The sequence below is a fragment of the Lycorma delicatula genome, chromosome 4 (genome assembly GCF_047948215.1).
Source record: "Lycorma delicatula isolate Av1 chromosome 4, ASM4794821v1, whole genome shotgun sequence".
Taxonomy (NCBI): Eukaryota; Metazoa; Arthropoda; class Insecta; order Hemiptera; family Fulgoridae; genus Lycorma; species Lycorma delicatula.
This window is the reverse complement of record NC_134458.1, coordinates 16,771,294-16,794,209: the sequence shown is the minus strand read 5'-3', so window position 1 is coordinate 16,794,209 and position 22,916 is coordinate 16,771,294. Positions and strand designations below refer to the sequence as shown.

The 22,916-nt window shown below is 30.9% G+C and overlaps 1 protein-coding gene across 1 annotated transcript in view; it reads left to right on the top strand.

Annotated features, from left to right (window-relative positions):
- LOC142324298 (histidine decarboxylase-like) overlaps positions 1 to 22,916 on the top strand; it is a 124,461-nt gene that overhangs the window by 60,442 nt on the left and 41,103 nt on the right. The window contains exons 7-11 of the mRNA XM_075365226.1: positions 2,132 to 2,198; positions 6,279 to 6,441; positions 7,928 to 7,998; positions 15,181 to 15,200; positions 17,041 to 17,139. Coding sequence (XP_075221341.1) covers positions 2,132 to 2,198; positions 6,279 to 6,441; positions 7,928 to 7,998; positions 15,181 to 15,200; positions 17,041 to 17,139 — 420 coding nt within the window. The remainder of the gene's footprint in view (positions 1 to 2,131; positions 2,199 to 6,278; positions 6,442 to 7,927; positions 7,999 to 15,180; positions 15,201 to 17,040; positions 17,140 to 22,916) is intronic.

Genomic DNA, 22,916 nt, shown 5'->3' with positions numbered 1-22,916 from the left:
ATATGGTGATGTTCAGTGTGCGTGTGAGTGTTTCAATATGTTGAACATTCTATGCATGGACAGTCTTCATGACAAATTTGTAGATGCAAAGGACTTAATTAATGAACAGTTGACACTTCAAGAAAAGCCTGTAGATAAAAAGTTTGTTGATATTTTTGCAGTTCTGGAGACTAATCATTGCAAGTTCAAAAATCTAGCATTACTCATTAGTAAAATTCTTAGTATCTCCTGTTAAAATAGTTTTGTAGAGAGTATTTAATTGATGTCATCACACTGGAATGATATGAGGAACCAGTGTAATGTAAGCTTAATAAAAGCAGAACTTCAAGTAAGGATTAATTTACAATTCGAATGTATTCAATTCTACCACTATATAAAGGATAATAAAGATGTTCAACAGCTGCAGGTAGCTCAGCAAAGTATTATTGAAAAATAAAATAGCATTTGTACTTTAGATAACTTGTCTTAGTTTCATAAAATAAAACAATTTTAATAACAGTAATGTGTTAAATTAATAAGTTTCTTTGCCTTTTACATTGTACTTGTGTGTTCTCCTCCCCTGTTCTCCACACTCATTATTGAAATAATCTGTCCCGGGTTGGCTCTTTGAAAAGTTGGTCACCCTAATGTTAAGATGTCAACTTTAATGAATGAGAACCGCACTTATTACATGTTCATTGTAATGAAGCTAGTACAGGACTAAAGAATTATTACATAAGAAACAAAGGCTACAGCTGCATTACATTCTAGCACGTAGCAGTTTCCTACAATTTAGTGATAGGCAATGCTCGTGGCAAATGGAATGCAATGTGTCATCTATGTACTGTCTTATAACTTGTCCAGTTAACTTAGAATAAATAATTTCTATTAACATTATCTGAATATTATTAATTTTGTACTTATTTTATTTATTTATTATTTTTAATTATTGATATGAACATCTATTTTTATATATTATAATTAATTGTATATTTTGATCAAAGTATTAGTATGGTTTTCCTTCACTTCTGATGTGATGTGACCAACCCATTTCTAATATGACCTATTCAGTGAATGATTTACTAGTCAGAATTCAGAACTTATTTATTAACACTATTTATGTTAAGGTGAATTTTTTTGTTGAATAAACAGTTTTTACATTCAGTGAAATTATTACTTAAAAAAGAAAGACAAGATGACTTAAAGGAAATAATTGATTCATTATTCATATTTAAGAGACAATTCATCACTTTCTAATATTCATTTTTGTTTAAAAGATAAACTGTACCTCTTATTTTATATTTTATAAGCAATATTATGTGTAAATTAAGCTATATTTTACATGCATTATATTACATGTATGTAATATTACATGCATTACAGGAATAATATGTATGTTAGATGCCATAACGGTTCTAGGTGACTCAACTCATGACAAAGTCACTCCTAAAATTGGCAATACCATCCTTAGAATAACAAGCATCCCATGCCAGGCTTACTGAGAAGAGTAAGAAATGATGTGGTTTCTCAGGCCTTGCCTCATTGATCAAAATACATTATTGTATATCATCATGCTACGTCCATTGCAATTTAGGAGGTATTTAGCACTACAAATGTCATCTTCACTCTGTTTTCCACAGGACAGGTTGTGTAATAATTATCATTACTCTCATTGTCTCTCAAAGAAAGAGATTCTAATTAGTCTAACTTGTACCTCAGCTGCTTCACATGTATCACAGTCTTAAGAAAGACTGTGAAAGATCATGCACAATAACAAATTAATGTACTCCTTTCTGTGAGAAATAATGCATTATACAAACTATCTTCAATCAGTAGGCAAAAGAAATATCAATGTAAACTGAAATCTGAAAACCTACACTTCATTTTCCATGCCGGGTTACAGTTATGGTGACCTACTTCTGTGTTGTGGAGTAAATAGAATTCCAGTGATCAAATCACATCTATAATATGGTAATTCAAATCTAGTTACAAATGGCTTGTTTGGATTTGAACCAGAGTCTTACAGAAAAAGTGTGATGCTGTTCTGGATTTACAGTTTGATGTATATTAAAATCAAACATTTGTAGTTATTAATTTAAATCAAACATAATAATTATGTTCTTTTTATTTTATTTATTTACCTTTGTTTTAGCTTTGTGCTACACTAGGGACAACAGGAGCATGTGCATTTGACAATTTACAAGAGTTAGGACCTATTTGTAAGTTAATGGCTTTTAATTTCCATTACTTATCAATTCCAAAATAAACAATATGATCGATTAAGAAATTTTATTAAGGTTGTTTTTAAGGAAATCATTTATTTAAATAAATCTATTCAAGATGTAATGGGCTCTACCCTGCTCTGTTCATTGACTAAATATGGCAGAGGACTTCATCTTTTGACATTTTTAAAAATATTTGATTCGTTCATTCGTCTACAGTTTAGCAATATTAGATTGTTGGATATTAAGCTCTTCCTACACAATTTTCCAGACTGTATACGCATTGATCATCCTTGACCAGCACCATGTTAATATTTTGCATTTCTTACTGCCATGAAAAAATGATAAGAAACATTTTTTTCATGTGATAGATAAATCTAAAATACATAGTATTTTAACATCAGTAAATATAATTACCTGAAATTTATAAGTTCTTTTACTCTGATGGTAAGACTTATGAATGCCTTTTCACCATAACATCAGCATAATTTATTCTTTTTCTAGTTTATAAACATGAGTGGAATACTAATCAACATACTTTCTGTAACCTCTGATGACAGTTATCAGCAGAGAAAAATTTCAGATTATGTTAAAAGGTATAGAATCTTTTTATTCAGTTATACAATTAGTACATTATTTTAATATGAAGGATTCTTCACTGGAAGAATCATGATTCTTCAATCCACTGGAAGAATAATGATATTACAGCTGTTTTTGAATTTGAGTTTTCAATTATAATGAAAACTAGTAGATACAGATATGAAAATAATTTTTAAACAGTCTGCCATTCCAATAACAGTCAAGAAGGAGATGTAAGGAAATGAAAATATGCACTACATTAGAAGAATGTTGGTAGCCAATGTTATATAGTAAAAATTTCATCCATGAAATTACAAAAGTTTACTAGGCTAGTATACACAGTGACCGTCACTGTTGCTCTCTATCTATCTGTATTGTCCATGCTTACCATTGCAAAGGAAACCATTGCAAATATAGAATCAGCTGTAACCAGCCTTAGCCTAATTAATCCTCTTTATAACAAAAATTTCACTTCGTACTGCGTGGCTGAAAAGTAATTTACATCTCTGTCTAACTTTTTTTGTAACTGAGATAACTGAATGCAGTTGGTAATATTCTTCCTTGTATTGAGGGGCTACTTCAATGAATATATATTTCATTCTTTTGTACTTTTGGATGGCAATGGTTGGGGGGAAACTGAAAAATGTTAAATGGAACTAATAGTCATTTAATATATCATTTTAAAGAGCTCAATGAAACAAGAAAAATTATATAATTAAAACTAAATTCTGATCGTCCAATCCAAAATGGCGGCCAGCAATGTGTTTTTTTCAGATAGTTAAAACTAGGGTTGTATGCTCCCCTTTAATTTATTTTGTTATTGAGGTATTCCGATTTTCTTTTTTAGAAATTTTCTCTGATAAAAGAGGCTAACTCAGTAAGACCCAATTTATAGTATTCAGCCTTCAGGGGGCATGAGGGGCAGTGGGACATATGGTCATGTGATAAGTTGTTCTAAAGGTCTTTACTTGACAATCAAAGCAGTATCAAAGAAATCAAATTCTGACTATTTAAACCAAAATGACAACTGCAAAACTCATTATGTTAATTAAAAATTGAAAAAATTAATTGTAAAATTTTTCAAATATTTTTTGATACATTCTTGAATTAAATAATAATTAATTTAATAATTTTTTAGCATTAAATTGTTATTTCATAAGAAACTTTTAAAGGTTTGTGTTTTTTTTTTTTTTTTAAGCTGAAAAAGTTTAAATTACAAAATCAAAATATTAAAGAAATAAAAATTTAATAAAAACTTAATTTAAATTAAAAACATTTAACCTGACATAGAAACTTGGTTTTGTTTTTATTTGGTTAAAAAACTACCATAATCTATGAGAAGAAGAATTATTGGCAGAAATTTCTGTTAATAATCAACATTCGGCAAGAGCAATTGCATGCAATAATTTATCTAGTTGATCAGTGCAAAAAGTAATAAAATATAAATACCATCCATTCAAGATTCAATTAGTAGAACAACTTATTGAAGATGATTTTGGTAGAAGGGTTGAATTCAATGAAATTCTGCCAAAGAAATTAACAGCAAGAACTGTTTTTTGCTTCAACATATTGTACTCTGAAGAATCTTATTTGCTTTATTTGGGGCTGTTAACAGACATAATAGTAGGTACTGGTCTCAAGAAAACACTCAATGGTATTATGAAAGTCATACCCAGCATCCAGAGCAGTTAAATGTATGGGCTGGAATAATAGACGAAACACTTTTTGAACCATTTGTCATTAATAGTAACTTAGATGGTGATATGTACTACGCTTTGCTGAACGAACAGATAATTCCAGCTCTCAACAATTTTTTTGAAATAGCTCATATACCAAATAGACAACCTTTATTCATGAGAAAAGATGTGTTTTTCCAGTTAGATGGTTCTCCTTTGCACTTCGCTCACAATGTGAGAAATGAGTTGAATCAACAGTTTTCAAATTGTTGAACAGGTTGACGTGGTAATATTAAACAGTCAGTAAGGTCATCTGACCTGAATTTCCTTGATTTCTCCCTGTGGGAGCATTTAAAATCAACCTTTATAGCTCACAGCCAACTTCTTCAAAGAATTAAAGAAGTGCATTGAGATAAAATGTGGGAAGATTTCACCAGAAACTATTCACGATGTGACAGAAGCTATTGAGCAGCATATTACTGAATGAAGGAACAGGGAGAGCAGTTTGAACATTTAATATGAGGTGAGAAGCAATAACATTTTTAACTGAAATAATTTTATTAGACAGTATTTTTAATTTGTGAGACTATAGGACTTTTTTTAAAATAAAAGATAGAATTAATTACACATGAAAAAGTAATTAAATTACAAATTGTTACTTAAATTAAACAAAATTCTTCAAGACTGTAAATTTAATTAAAAGAAGTATTTGAAAAATTTTAATAATTAATTTTTTCAATTTTTAATTAAGATAATGACATTTGTGGTTGCCATTTTGGTTTAAATAGTCAAAACTTGGTACTATTTTGCTTGTCTTGCAAAATCCTTTAAAAACAACGTATCACATGACCATAAATGTCCCATTTAAGATTTTTGACCCACTCCTGCCCCCTGACCACCATAAAGACCGAATACTCTAAATTGGGACTTATTGAGTTAGCCTCTTTATCAGAGAAGATTTCCAAAGACAGAATTGGAATACGTCAAATAACAAAAAAATTAAATGGGAGCATACAACCATAGTTCTAGATATCTGATACAAACACACTGTTGGCCACCATTTTGAATTGGACCATAAGAATTTAGTTTTAATTGTATAATTTTTCTTGTCTCATTGAGTTAAAATAATATATCAAATGAACATCGGTCTCATTTGAAATTATTGAGTTGCCTCCCTGCCCAAAAATCAGGAGTGAAATATATGTTCATTGAAGTAGCCCCGTGGTACATTAAGAATGCCACAAACTGCATCTAATTATCTCAATTATAAAAAAGTTACTTTTCAGCCACCTGGTATTTTGTATTATATTTAAATTAGGTATAATTAAAATCATAATGTTAATACGAAGACCATATGAATTTCAGTCTTAAAGTTAGAAAAAGATTAAAACTTAATAGGTCAAGTAATTAATGAAAAAAATTAAGGTTAGCAATGCATGAAATTGGACCAGATTGTTGCAATAAATTTAAATCTTTTAAAAACATTTTTGTTACAAGATGATTGTAGAAAACAAAATCATTAATTTCACAAACTAATAGTAATTTAATAATTTTATTTACTCATTCATTTCCCAGATGTGTCATTATATACTATAAAATTATTCTTTAGTCAATTTGGAAAAAGAATCTCTGCTAATTTACAATCGTTCATAAAGCTTTTTTTTTCCAGGAAGTCAAAATATATATGTTGAAGAATTTTGTTGTGTTAATATTAATAATTACTAGTTATTCCTAATAAGTTTAAAGTACAAAGTAAGTATTTTAATAATTTTGTATACGTAGTTTCTGAAGTAATTCACTTACGTAAACTTAAAATTTTCAGGTATTTCAGAAAGATTATGGCTTCATGTTGATGCAGCTTATGCTGGAACTGCATTTATTTGTCCTGAATTTAGAAAATGGTTAAATGGTATACACTTTGTAGATTCAATAGCATTTAATCCAAGTAAATGGATGATGGTACATTTTGATTGTACAGCTATGTGGTAAGTTTGGATATACATTAAATCTTTATTTAGAAATAAACATAATATATTGGTCAAGGTAGATATTTTTTCATTAACATTCAAACTTGTACCTATTATTCCAATTAACAGATATGCCTTCTCATAAACAGCATTTTCAATTTCACAGCTTTCACTATTTATTTACTATTAATTATTATTTAATATACTTTTTATTATTTAATTTACTATTTATTTTCACTTTTTATTTTTTTTTCACTATTCATTCAAAGTGAGTTAAATGAATGCAAATATGCAATTGAATGAATGCAATTGTGTTTATAGTTTATCATATGTACATGTTTAAACAAGTTTTTTATTGAACTTTTTCTGGTTATTTATTGGGGGTGTATAAAGAATTACCTTTTTTATTACTTAATTATACCTATTAAACAAATGATTAATGTTGGTAGAAGATAAATTATTAGAAATATTTTTACCCAATCAATGGTTGTTGCTTGGAGAGCTGTACTGTTTTTCATAGTGAATAATTACAATTAATTTTTTTATTGTAGATTCTGAGCATGTTAAATTAATTTGTTTATTTTTCAACCATCACAACCCTCCCCCTTAAACTGCTGAATTAATACCTAAAGTAATTCACAAGAATTTTTCAGAAAAACTCTGAAATGTTTTGTCAGTGGTAGAAGACTGTAGGCACATGTGTAGATTTAATCTGTTTTTTTTTTTTGTTTTTTTTTGTATAGAGATATACTTTTATTTAAGCCTAATTCAATTTTTAAGTTTTAATACATTATGCAATTTTTCACAACAATAAACAAAATACAATTTTAAAGAATTTGTATGAATTGTTTTTGAGAATATCTATTTTTAAACTTAACTCCTATTTTATAGGAAATTACTTTATCATTCAGTCATATTTATCTATTATTTTTCATTTTTTTAAAGTTAAAAATATGTGCAAAACTTATATATTCAAAACAACAATAAACATTTTACATTTTAAAAAATGGAACAAAAATCTCCCTCCATATTTGAGAAGGCTGGGATCAGAGTTGCCAGCTCATACAGTGCAACATTAACTTAGAGGAGAAAAAATGTGCATGAAATGGAATGAGTCAGCAAACCTACAGGTGGCCTGGCTTTTATACTGATGTCCATTAATATTATGAATGTTGCATTTTCATGGACAACAAAAGGTGCTCTATTTGTGCATTCTCACGCCGTTCTGTTGATAGTGGCAACGTTGGAGTATCTCATGGTTATACACTACCAGTGGATGGCATGTTCTAGTTACATATTAATTCCAATTGTCTTTTTAGATTAGGTAGAATATAATTTTGTATATCATATTAATGTCTTTTGGATTTAGCTTGAATCTAAAAGTTTAACTTAAACATTTTATAAAGTTAGTTATTTCTATGATAAAAATAGTTTGCTGTAGTTAATAATGTATCTTGTAATTTTATTTTATGTTAATAACTTTTTTATTTATTTTTTTATTTAGGGTAAAAAACAGTGGTTCACTGCACAGAACATTTAATGTTGAACCTCTCTACTTGCAACATGAAAATTCAGGTTTAGTATGCTTTAAAGTATAGCTGCAAAAAATTTCTGTGCTTTATTGTTAAGTTATTATTAAAAAAAAAACTTTTAGAAAAAACAATTTTTAATGAATAATTCACACAGGATGGCCTTAGGTTAGGCTTGTGCATGGGAATATTATATGTGGAGTTTTTAGCATGAAGAATACCAGATAAGAATAATCTGATAGATTGAAACCCAGAATTTTCCAAATGAAAGATAGAGATGTTATCACTCTATCACATAAATAATATTTATTTTTTATTCTGAAAAACTGTTATCATTGGTGGATAAATGACGCAAGAGCTGTTTGACAGCTTCCTTACTTTCAAATTTTTCAATTCTGTTAAGTTTTTATCTAATCTTTGGTTATGGCATATAACATTGTCACAGAATGAGTGTTTATCATGATGCTATGATCTGTTACCTGTATATCCTGGAGTAGGTATACAGCTACTCATATTTTCACCAGTATGTCAAGCAAGAGCAATTTATATAATTTAAGAACTGTTCTGCAGCTGCTGTTGGTTTGATACATTGCTAATGGAGGGAGTTTTGGTATCTAGATACAGATTGCAAGAGAGAAAAAGACTTAATCAATGTTTGATTAAGATGAGTAACAGGTTTTAACTTTTCCGTAATGATCAAGTCACCTTTCTTAACAATGTGTGCTTACATACCAGTAAACTGTATGTTGTAATCTGTGGTCAAGTATTTAATGTATACTTTATAAATGCAATGTTTAATTTTAAGAACTTAACTTACTTGATTCAGTTTAATTTTTTTTTTAATTACATTGAAATTAAATTATATTCAGGATTAAAAATGATAAATTAAATACTGACAATGTTAGACGAGGATTTATTCTGAGCACTTATTAGATTTAGTGCTTATTTTGCAAAACTTTATGTGTTAATTCTGTTTATTATTTTAGAATCTGTTCTCTGTATAACCCCTACTAGCAATGTAATACACTGCTACTTAACAAAATGAAATAATTAATGTTACTTTATTAATAATTTTTTTTTTATGGCTGTGATGCATATACAGCACCTGATGTACAAGAGGCATGATTGATTCACAGTTTCTTTCCTGTGGTGAACAGAGTGAGGATGTCACTTAAAGTGCTGAATACCTCTTACATTTTTTTGGTGGGCTTGGATACTGATATGCAGCAGTATGTTTGAGTCAACAAAGAAAGCGATCATAACCATTTAACTTCTCTCTTTTCCTGATACGGAGTACTAGTTATTTTTTAAAATGACTGACATTTTTAATAGAGACTTGTGTATTATATCAGATTGCCCCTGACTATGTAAAGTTATGGAACCAAACATATATATATATATATATATATATATATATATAAAAGTTATGTATTTACATGTTGCCTCTTTTTTTAAAAAAAAAGTACTTTTTATACAAGTTAATATACATTTAACTGTTTTAATAATTAATTATATGACATTTGTAATATTTGCATACATGCTATATTACTTTATATAAAAACAGGATGTGCATCGAACAAATTCTAATGTACAACTTTACATCATGAAAGTTTATGTAGAACTAACTAAAATGAGGTGCGACAATAAAGTAATGAGACTGATTTTTCTTTGCAAGATGTGGCAACCCTGCAGCTTGCGTAGTCACATCATCTTTGACCTTGGTCTATAAGCTACTTCTAGTCCAAGCGGCACATTGATTCAACTACTCAGTCGTGAGTTGTGCTGTAATAAGTGAACACGTATTTGTGTCTCTCGTCACAGAAATGAAACCGCAAAATATTGCGCAACGGTATCCCATTTCTTTTTGCGTTAAATTGGGTGTAAACGCGACGACAACTTACGGTAAGCTTCAGAAGGCTTTTGGAGAGGAGGTTATGTCAAGAGCTCAAGTTTTTCGGTGGCATAACATTTTTAGTGAAGGCAGAACGAATGTTGAAGATGAAGACCGCAGTGGACGACCATCAACCTCACGGACAGGTGTCAACTTGACCAGGGTGCGTGAAATCGTACGATCTGATCGAAGATTATCCGTGAAAATGATTGCAGAAGAACTCAACATCAATCGAGAAACGGTTCGTCTAATATTAACTGAAGATCTTGGTATGAGAAAGATTTGTGCAAAAATAGTCCCCAAAAATCTCACACAACAACAGCGAGAAACACGGGAAAATGTGGCAGCCGATCTGTTAGAGCAAACGGAAATCAATCCAGATTTGTTGAGCCGTGTTATCACTGGTGATGAAGGTTGGTTTTTTCAATACGATCCAGAAACAAAACGTCAAAGTTCGCAATGGTGCTCAAAGGGATCACCCAGACCAAAAAAGCTCGCATGTCAAAGTCAAACGTGTCATCCGAAGTCATTTTAACTTCATTGATGTTGTTTGTTAGCAGTGCCAAGTCATTGATGAAACCAAGGCAGTTTGTTTTGATTTTTTGTCCTATTTTTATTTTTGGGGGCGTTTTTTGAGCCATTCCCTTATTACCATTACCAGAGCGCACTTGAACAGTACTGGTGAGAGTCCATTGCCTTTGCCCAGTCCTGTTTTATGGTTCCAATATTTCACCTCTGAATTTCACTTTGACTTAGTGTTTGTGAGGGTAAGTTTTATTACATTTATAATTTGAGTTGTAGTTCGAGGTGTCTTAGAAATTTAGTAGAAATTATCTGTGGATCCACTCAAATACTTTCTTGAATTCTACAAACAATATCACCATACTTCTGTTTCTTTTTCAGTTGTAATCCATTATTAGCTTGAGACTCATGATCTGATCTGGACAGCTCCTTCAGGGTCTGAAACCTCCCTGGTAATCTCCTAGTTCTTTCTTGAATTGTAAACTGATCCTGTTGAGGATGCTTCTTGAAAGAATTTTGTATGCTGTGTGAGATTCCCCTGTAGTTTTTAGGGTCTGTCTTGTCTGCCTTTTTGTGTAGCAGGTGGATGAGGGCTATCATCTAGTTTTCTGATAGTTTTTGTTTGATCCAGTTATTGACAAGCTATTGATGAAAAGCAATGGGGAATTTTTACTGGTATTCCTGCATGTTTCCAGATCTCTACCGTGGCCTGATCTTCTCCTGCCACTTTGTAATTCTTTATCTCACCCACTTTTTGATAGACTTCTTTTATTACGGGAGGGTTGATGTTTTCCCGTGATGTTTTTATTGGAGTGATGTTTTTAGGAGTTCTGTCAGTTCTTCACAATTTAGGAGTTTGTTGAAATATTTAGCTAGAATTTCTGTGTTATATTTATTGTTATGGGGTAGATTGTGGTTTTCATTAGTAGGGTTGGGGGTTCATATTTTTGGAGTTGTTTAATGAAGGTTTTGTGGCAGTCTCTTGACTGTGTTTTGTTGAATTCTTCTTCTATTGATTTCAGTATGTCTTTATGGTGTTGTCTTTTTATTTTTCTTCGGGTATGGCTGGTTTCTTATATTTGTTTTACTAGATTTTGGAAGGATGTTTCTGTTTTTTGGGATTGGTGTAATAGCCATGCTTGATGTTTCTTCACAATTGTTTTGTTGCATTCACTGTTCCACCATTGATGCTTTCTACAGGGTTTCATTGGGCCCAATGTTTCTGCGATTTTTTTAAGGTTGTTGATTAGGCCTTCGAGGTTTTTTGTGATTGTTATTTATTCCTTTGCTTTTTGGTAATTTTCATTCTTGATTAGTTGTATAGGGTCTATTTTACTTTGATTTTAGGGGTTTGGTTTTATAGCTTCCTCTGGGAAGTGAATTTAATTTTAATTTAGTCTCAGAGGATTTTTTTGTGGTAGATCTCTTTGTGGTGGTGTTTGTCCATGAAGACATGCCATTCTCCTTTAGTGCCATTCTCCTTTAGTGTAGTTGGGGGTGTTTCCAGGTTTTGAGTTTTTGAGATTTCATCTTGAAATATGTGGATTTTGAGATTAGGTTGTGATTTCTGCAGAGATTGATGAGTCTCCCATCTGTTTTCATTTGGGTGGGCCGTTTTTCAATGATGTCATGGTATCTTCTTTCTCTGCCTAGTTGAGTGTTGAAGTCTCCAGTTGTTTAACGTGATTTTTGGGAACGTTATTTATAATCTGGTTTTGTAGGTCCCAAAACATTTTTGTTTCTTTATGGACTTTTGGAAATTTGTTTTTATTTTATTAGTGGGGGCGTGGGCATTTATTATGGTGTAGGTTTTATTAGGTGCTTTTAGGGTGAGTATTGAGATTCTTGGGGATTGTGACTTGAATTCTTGTATGGAGTTTATTATTTTGAGGCTGACCAAAAATCTTGTTCCAAACTGTAGGACACTTTCTCATTACTCTCTTCCCAAGTATACCTTTGTAGAGCCTATACCCTTCAGATTCCTTTGCATCCTGGTCAGTGTTTCTTATTTCATGCTGTCCCATGATGAGAATTTTGTGTTTGTCCATTAGATTGGTTATTTTTAGTTCACCAGTCTGCATGAGTGAGTTTACATTGTGAGTAGAAATGTAGGTGATTTGTTTTGGTTTGAGTTTGGATTTTGTATTGTCCTTGTTCATGTGTGCAATGTTAGATCATTCCAATGCTTTCGATTGCATGTTATCTTCTAAGTGGCAGCCCACTGTATCCGAGTGCTGTCTTCTCTGAACTCTAGTGTTGTTTAGTTCAGCCAGTGGAATATTCCTTAACCCACCGGTTTGGTCTAGTGGTGAACGCGTCTTCCCAAATCGCTGATTTGGAAGTCGAGAGTTCCAGCGTTCAAGTCCTAGTAAAGCCAGCTATTTTTACACGGACTTGAATACTAGATCGTGGATACCGGTGTTCTTTGGTGGTTGGGTTTCAATTAACCACACATCTCAGGTATGGTCGAACTGAGAATATGCAAGACTACACTTCATTCACACTCATACATATCATCCTCAATCATCCTCTGAAGTATTATCTAAACGGTAGTTACCGGAGGCTAAACAGGAAAAAGAAAGAAAGAAAAGAAAGTGCAGTATTCCTTAAAAGACCTTTTATGGTTAACTTTCAAGGGATCACTTGTGGTGGGATTCGATCCCGAGTTACAACTCTAGATGTGATATAGTTAATGATAGTGGGGTATGACTTGATGATAGATAAAATTGTGAAGTTTGTTTAGATTCAGTTCACTGGACATATCTCTCCTATTTGTTCCTGATATATCCAGGCACACCTCATGGAGCCCATATCTGACTTTTGTTAATGTTGTTATTTTGGAGAAAGGTTAAAAAGTCCGATCTCAAAAATGTTACCTTTAAACATAGTTATAATACAATAAAACAATATCTTCTACAACTACCAAAACACTATTTATCTTCTTGTGAAAGAAGTCCTCAGTATAGAGGGATTCAATTTTATAATAAATTGTCAGAAGGATGAAAAACCTTGCTAAAAATCATTTAAACAGAATGCTTGTGACTTGCTCATTAACCAGCAGATGAATTTTTGAATGTTATAGCTGTAGAGTATTTTTAAATGGAACTAATATTTTATGTACTTTTGTACATGTTTTTGATATTTTTTGTATTGATTTGTTTTTTCTTTTTTTTGTGTGTACTTGTTTTATTGACAATGCACCAATACTATTATATAGTGTTTGTGTATAGGAATAGAAAATAAATTAAAATTAAAAAATCAATTTGACATCTTGTTTTGCTGGTCAAGGATACTTGACCAGCAGGTTTTTTGATCATTTCTTTAGTACGGTAAATTTAATGAAAATCCTTGATGACAAAGATATGTTTGGTTGCAGAACTATACAGAATAATAGAACAAATTAGCCTAACAAATTTTTAAAAACAGATGAATAATTAAAAAATGTTGATGCTGACTTCACAGTGTGGCCTATGATATTATTGTTGTAAAATTGTAATATTATTGTAAGAAAAGTGTCTTTGTTTTAAGCAGATTTCACCATGCTAATACTTCTGCTACAGTATTGAGAACCATTGCTACTGGAATGACAGATAAGGTCTCTGTCCAGTAGTTATTGCTGAGTATAGTAAGTACATGGGTGGTGCAGACCGCTTTAACCAGTTCATGGAAATCGATAGAATTTGTCAAAAATCCAGAAGATACTGGATGAAATTTTCCTACTACTTTATTGAATCTGTTCTTGTAAATAGTTGTCATATACAAATTCATTTATCAAGATAAAGATATTAAATTTTATTCCCTGGTGAACTTTAGCTCATTAAAAGAGCTTATACTCCAATGAAAGGCAGGGCTAGGAAGTAAAAATATCCAATGGGGCACCTTACAATTGAAAATATTATTAGACCATCTAACACTTGCAATCACCTTCCAGAAATAATAAATACTTATCAATGATATGCTCACTGACAACAAATGCAACAAAAACAAATGACAAAGAAAAACGGAGCAACATGATAAGTAGTACTTGTAATGCTGCTCTGTGCAAAAAATGTTTTGCACCATTTCATTCATCAAACTGAAATATGGTATCATACAACAAGCTATTATGTTTCTTTGTTTCATTAGTTCTTAATGATTATTTTATTTTTTTAAATGTTTTTATCGTTACAATAAATGTATTACGATACCTAACTTTTCCTTTCTGTTGTGATTCTTGTATGTAATCTTTATTATTGTACAAATATTTCAGTAAGTAAATTTTTTTTTTTCTTATATGACGTAGCATTATTTTATTGTTTCCTTAAAGCCTCAATACACTAATACTGTTATAATAAAAAAAAGTAAACATAAATTCTAAAATGTTTATTCTGTTTAGTAGTTTGAGAAAGTGGGAAATTATTATACTAATAATTTTTAATTATATACAGTATTACTACAGTATCAATGGGATATTAATTTCTCACCCTGAAAATACCAGGAAAGTGATGAAAGTAATAAAACTTGTTAATGATCTGTATTCAGTTTAGCCATTTAAAGAGATTGCATTTAAAGTTCTAGTTCCTTATATCTCATTATTTTGTAACTTAAAGGATTATAACGAGAACTTGATCCATAAATTATTCCTGATTTATTGTATACATAGTGAAAATTTATTGTTGCCTTTAATTAAATATTTGTACTTAAATCAAGCAAATTTTGAAAAAAGTATAGGTTAGAAGTACAGGTTGACTTATTGAGCATTTTGATGAGCTACAATTTTCTTTCATAATAGAATGATTTTACAAAAGATGTTTAAGTTTAATATATTTTTTTTAGGACTTGCAATTGACTATATGGTAAGTTTTCATTGTCACTCTACAATTTATAGATATAGATTATATATGTGTTAATTGGTATTAAGACACTAATTTAATGTTCTATGTTATTTCTTAAGTACCTTATAAGAATTATTTAACACATATAATGTACACAATATTGTGTATAAATCTTTGTTAATTCATGAATTTATTAACATCATTATTTTAGGCTTTAAGGAAACATCATTATTAACATTAATCTTTATTGGGATTGAAGAATTTTGCAATTTCTTTCATTTTCATGAAAGCCTGTGTTGAAACTTTGTGCACTGAACTAGTTTTATAAACTTAGTTTTATGTTAATTCAAATAAATGTTTTCACATGACAAGTATAATATACGTATTAGTGGATTTATAGTTTTAGTTATACATTATTTACTGTGTGATTATAATACTATTACTATTACTCTGTGAGTACGGCTTACTCAGGTGTTTCAAAAACTTATTCACTTTATGCTTTTAAAGACTAGCCATCTTCAGCAGAACTTTTTTTAAAGTGAATATTTTTCTTTGAAATATGAAATTAAAAATTTAACCATATATTTTAACTACTTGACATAACTATTTTTAATTATATATAGCAAACAAAAATATACTTCCCAAAGGTTTCTGATAATGGCTAGTCACCAAAAGTGTTAAGTGAATAATTTTTTTGGAGTACCTGCATAATTATTAACAACATCTTATCTGATTTATTAAAAGTATAAAAAAAGTTAATGAATAAAAATTTCTAAGGGCTGGCTGTTAAATAAAGAAAATGTTTATTTATGAAAGAGAATCTGGGATGTTGAATAACCAGTAAATGATTAAGACTGACAACAGAAGTCATTCATGTACCGTGTGCGATAACGTTATTAATGTGAGATAAACAGCTTCCTACTAGCCTCACAAATTGTGCTAGTATTTTTTTCAGTGATGAGAACAGTTTTATCTGTTTTACTGCATTAAATATAAAGTTACCCTTATATTAACTTCTGTTACTAGTACTGTAAAAATGTTTCTCACCAAATTTCTCACAGAAGGTTAACAACCTTTTCCTTTAATGAAAACCCAGTTCAGGCTCTCCATTAAGAGTGCTTGAACATTACTGTTGGAAATGAACATATTGATACTTTATGATATCATTCCAAGGCCAAGTGTAAGTCTCTTTTAGAATTATACCTGTATTTAGTCATTTGCTAAAAATTTAGGAATCATAGGAATAGAGAATCAGTGGAATTGTGATGCATATGCACAATTATTATATTAATATGGCAGAGATTACTTCATCAGAATATTGATTACTAGTTCCCTGTTGTATTGTTGAATTAATATACTTTCATCATTCTTCCCAACGAACCTTTGTGTTATACCTATACCACAAGTTACCTATACTCAAGTTATACTCAAGTTAGTTGTTATATACCAGTTACAACCTATACTCCCATAAGTTTAGTTTTATGTAACTCTCAACATAAATTAGATTTTCTGGTGAGTTAAACTACTCCTTATTTATATTAGTTTATTTAGTAAAATGTAGTAAATTATTTTTGAACTGATTTTTCAAATAAATTGGGAAATAATATTTTATGAATATTTATTAAATCCTTCATCTTCTATTTACGTAATTTGGAGATGAAGATGTAATTACTTATAATGTACATTACTTAAGACTGAAAAGACATAAATCATGATCTGCCAAAATAAAATCAATACGTTGCATTATATTAGATGATGTAAACCAATTTCTTATTTAAACTTTCTGTATAGCTATACCATTACTATATATTACACATTATTAATTTATTTAATATTTGTTTTGTTTTACTTTATTTATTAGCACTGGCAGATTCCTTTAAGCAAGAGGTTTAGAGCTTTGAAATTATGGTTTGTGATTCGCAACTTTGGAATTAAAGGCCTTCAAAAGCATATCCGTGAGGTAAGGTTTATTCATAAAAATCATCACTTACTTAAATTTCCACCTTATTTGCTTTTAGCATTACAACCCTTAGTGAAACATCTATTATTGATACACCAATTATTATCAGTCAAAATACTGGTTTGAACATTGCCATAAGTTGTTTAAAAATGTATATAGCAGCAATACTACACTGAATTTTTGGATAAGACACTTAATTTACTGTTCTATCACTAAATTATGGCCTCTATCTGTAATGAGGTAATTGCTTCATTCTATTTTAAGTATGAGAAAATGAAAAGATCTTTCAGAAGATCTTTGGGTAAACATTGTATACCACAGCCAAAACAAATTATATTTTCAATTAAGGAAACATAATAATTAACTTGTGATTTATCAAAATTAAAACCATATAATCATTAATGAGATATGAAATTAGCTTTTATCCCATGAAATGAATTTTTGTAATGTAATCAGTAAGGTAATATAGAATAAGTGTAATAGAACTGTATACAGCCTATCCAATTTGTCTTGAAGAAGATTACAATTGTAATTCTTACTCCATTAACTTAATTCAAGGAAAACTTTTGAATGGTTTAAAGTTAACTAAAATTACATCTGTCTTTAAGAAAACAATAAGAGCCATACTAGAATTTTCCACCTCCTAGTAACAGTAATTATTTTAAGAAGATAATAGAATTATATATACAACTTAAGTTTTGCTCTGAAGCACCTTATTAAAATGCTAAGCTTACACACGCTAAGTTATCATTATTAAAATTACTGGTAAAATAATCAAAACGTAAAGAAATATTTCTTAGAATAAGTAATATTTTACAGAGCTATTTTTTGCAAAAGAAATAATTTTGATGGTCAGAGTGTAAATCATGACTACAATAATAAACAGATATTTCATAACATTTTATACTAGACTTGCTAAAACATACAGTATAAGGTAAAACCTTCAGCAATAAAATTATTTAGTTAATTATCCCTGGTTGTCAGACAGCTTCCTAAAAATACGTTCAAATTTATTGTCTACTGGTTAAACAAAATATTTTTTATAAAACTGATTAATATATAGTACCTAATTTTCCTCACTCAAGTAATTTACAAACTCTCTCTCATTAATTTTTATATTTCTGTGACCTAGTATGCTTTTGTAAGACAACCGTGTATTTCTGTATTTCACTCTGTATCTATTTTACTTATAATTAAAAATTCTAATTTAAAAAAAAATTATTGTATATGCCAAGAATTCCCAATATTTAATATTTATCAATAACTAATTCTTGAACTCTGTATAGGACTAGCCTGTAAATTTACTGTAACAGAAGCTCCTATAATTGCTTCTTTTTTTTTTTTTTAAATATTATCGATTTTTTAAGGTAGACTAACTTATGGTGATCATGTTTTATAAACATATTGATATTTTGTAAGCTACATTACTCAGCATTTACCTATTACATATTTATAATATGTTTATTAACAAAATAAATCTTGAATGTCATCACAATCAGAGCTTATCAACCGGTAAATAAACTCATAAATTCTATCCAGAACAGTATGAGTCATTTATGGTTCTACATACCTTATTATAGTTGTTCAGAGAGCTTGTAAGTGTGCAGTCATGCTTTTTTGAGAATAAATTATTTTATTTACGAATGTTAATGTAGTCCCAAAAACTGACTCTTATTTTGAAAGGATTTTAATTTGATTTTTCACACTTGATTGTAACATTAAATAATGAATGAATAAGTAAATAATCAATATCAAGAGACATTAAACATGGAGTAAAATTTCTGTAATCCGGTTTTTTCTGATAGTATTGTAAAATTTTATAATAAATCACCGTAAAACTTTGTGTGCACTTTACATCTGTTAAAAAAAGTTTTTGATTTGAAGTAGATTTTGGTTTTGCCATTGTAAAGATGCGCACAATGTGAAGTAAATGAAATACACATCAAATAAATAACGTAGTGCAGGCGTGGCCAACAGCTTTTGCCTCCGGACCGAATTCGAAAGAAAAACTTTTTCACGGGCCGAACGAAATATTAAAATTAAAAAATGTTAAATACAAAAAATGATTCATTTAAGTAAACAAAATTTTATTACGGAATTTCTTGTACTTCTATTTAGATTCATTAAAGAAAAAGTTTGTTTACAAATATAAGTTGAGCTGAAGATTACTATATATTTCTAGGCAAGTTTTGTTTTAAATTTCCGTATTTTCCATTATCCAATTGTTTAAAAAAAAAGCTAAGATTGAAAAATGTTTTGTGGGCCGTATAAATTCATTACGCTGGCCGCATTCGGCCCGCGGGCCGTATGTTGACCATGCCTGACGTAATATATGCTCTGCAAGTTGAATACGTTAAATGCTATCATGGCTAGAAATTTAGTCGGTAAAGCATAAATATAGGAAACCATTCTACAGTTGAAGTCACCATTCTATCGATCAGATTTTAAACAGAATCTACAATATCACATCTGATTAGTGATGATGCTAACCATGAATTTTTTTTCTTTTTTTTTTTGTCTTCAGTCATTTGACTGGTGTGATGCAGCTCTCCAAGATTCCCTATCTAGTGCTAGTCGTTTCATTTCAGTATACCCTCTACATCCTACATCCCTAACAATTTGTTTTACATATTCCAAACGTGGCCTGCCTACACAATTTTTCCCTTCTACCTGTCCTTCCAATATTAAAGCGACTATTCCAGGATGCCTTAGTATGTGGCCTATAAGTCTGTCTCTTCTTTTAACTATATTCTTCCAAATGCTTCTTTCTTCATCTATTTGCCGCAATACCTCTTCGTTTGTCACTTTATCCACCCATCTGATTTTTAACATTCTCCTATAGCATCACATTTCAAAAGCTTCTAATCTTTTCTTCTCAGATACTCCGATTGTCCAAGTTTCACTACCATATAAAGCGACACTCCAAACATACACTTTCAAAAATCTTTTCCTGACATTAAAATTAATTTTTGATGTAAACAAATTATATTTCTTACTGAAGGTTCGTTTAGCTTGTGCTATTCGGCATTTTATATCGCTCCTGCTTCGTCCATCTTTAGTAATTCTACTTCCCAAATAACAAAATTCTTCTACCTCCATAATCTTTTCTCCTCCTCTTTTCACATTCAGTGGTCCATCTTTGTTATTTCTACTACATTTCATTACTTTTGTTTTGGTCTTGTTTATTTTCATGCAATAGTTCTTGTGTAGGACTTCATCTATGCCATTCATTGTTTCTTCTAAATCCTTTTTCCTCTCGGCTAGAATTACTATATCATCAGCAAATCATAGCATCTTTATCTTTTCACCTTGTACTGTTACTCTGAATCTAAAATGTTCTTTAACATCATTAACTGCTAGTTCCATGTAAAGATTAAAAAGTAACGGGGATAGGGAACATCCTTGTCGGACTCCCTTTCTTATTACGGCTTCTTTTTTATGTTCTTCAATTATTACTGTTGCTGTTTGGCTCCTGTAAATGTTAGCAATTGCTCTTCTATCTCTGTATTTGAACCCTAATTTTTTAAAAATGCTGAACATTTTATTCCAGTCTACGTTATTGAATGCCTTTTCTAGGTCTATAAATGCCAAGTATGTTGGTTTGTTTTTCTTTAATCTTCCTTCTACTATTAATCTGAGGCCTAAAATTGCTTCCCTTGTCCCTATACTCTTCCTGAAACCAAATTGGTCTTCTCCTAACACTTTTTCCACTCTCCTCTCAATTCTTCTGTATAGAATTCTAGTTAAGATTTTTGATGCATGACTAGTTAAACTAATTGTTCTGTATTCTTCACATTTATCTGCCCCTGCTTTCTTTGGTATCATGACTATAACACTTTTTTTGAAGTCTGACGGAAATTCCCCTTTTTCATAAATATTACACACCAGTTTGTATAATCTATCAATCACTTCCTCACCTGCACTGCGCAGTAATTCTACAGGTATTCCATCTATTCCAGGAGCCTTTCTGCCATTTAAATCTTTTAATGCTCTCTTAAATTCAGATCTCAGTATTGTTTCTCCCATTTCATCCTCCTCAACTTCCTTTTCTTCCTCTGTAACACCATTTTCTAATTCATTTCCTCCGTATAACTCTTCAATATATTCCACTCATCTATCGACTTGGCCTTTCATATTATAAATCGGTGTATCATCTTTGTTTAACACATTAGATTTTAATTTATTTACACCAAAATTTTCCTTTTTTTCCTGTATGCTCCGTCTACTTTACGAATCTTCATTTCTCTTTCCACTTCTGAACACTTTTCTTTAATCCATTCTTCTTTCGCTAGTTTGCACTTCCTGTTTATAGCATTTCTTAATTGTCAGTATTTCCTTTTACTTTCTTCATCACTAGCATTCTTATATTTTCTACGTTCATCCATCAGCTGCAATATATCGTCTGAAACCCAAGGTTTTCTACCTGTTCTCTTTGTTCCGCCTAAGTTTGCTTCTGCTGATTTAAGAATTTCCTTTTTAACATTCTCCCATTCTTCTTCTACATTTTCTACCTTATCTTTTTTACTCAGACCTCTTGCGATGTCCTCCTCAAAAATCTTCTTTACCTCCTCTTCCTCAAGCTTCTCTAAATTCCACCGATTCATCTGACACCTTTTCTTCAGGTTTTTAAACCCCAATCTACATTTCATTATCACCAAATTATGGTCGCTATCAATGTCTGCTCCAGGGTAAGTTTTGCAGTCAACGATTTGATTTCTAAATCTTTGCTTAACCATGATATGATCTATCTGATACCTTGCAGTATCGCCTAGCTTTTTCCAAGTGTATATTCTTCTATTATGATTTTTAAATTGGGTGTTGGCAATTACTAAATTATACTTCGTGCAACACTCTATAAGTCGGTTCCCTCTTTCATTCCTTTTGCCCAGCCCGTATTCACCCACTATATTTCCTTCCTTGCCTTTTCCAATGCTTGCATTCCAATCTCCAACTATTATTAAATTTTCATCTCCTTTTACGTGTTTAATTGCTTCATCAATCTCTTCGTATACACACTCTACCTCATCATCATCATGGGCGCTTGTAGGCATATAGACGTTAACAATCGTTGTCGGTTGAGGTTTTCATTTTATCCTTATTTCAATGATTCTATCTCTATGCGTTTTGAAATACTCTACTCTCTTCCCTATCTTCTTGTTCATTATGAAACCTACTCCTGCCTGCCCATTATTTGAAGCTGAGTTAATTACTCTAAAATCACCTGACCAAAAGTCGCCTTCCTCTTCCCACCGAACTTCACTAATTCCTACTATATCCACATTTACCCTATCCATTTCCCTTTTTAAATTTTCTAGCCTACCAACCTTTTTTAAGCTTCTAACATTCCACGCTCCGACTCGTAGAATGTTATTTTTTAGTTTTCTGGTGACCCCTTCCCTAGTAGTCCCCACCCGGAGATCCGAACGGGGGACTAGTTTACCTCCGGAATATTTTACCAACGAAGGCGCCTCCCTCATTGCTATATGAAAATGTGAGAACCACATTTTCTTGGAAAAAAAGCAGCTGTAGTTTTCCATTGCTTTCAGCTGTGCAGTACTCAGAGGACTGAGTGATGTTGATATGGCCGTTTAAGTCATTGTGACTCACGCCCCTAACAACTACTGAAAGAGCTGCTGCCCTCTTTCAGGAATCATTCCTTAGTCTGGCTCTCAACAGATACCTCTCCGATATGGTTGCACCTTCGGTCCAGCTACTCTGTATCCCTGAGCACTCAAGCCCCCTCACCAACGGCAAGGTCTCATGATTCATAGAGGAGG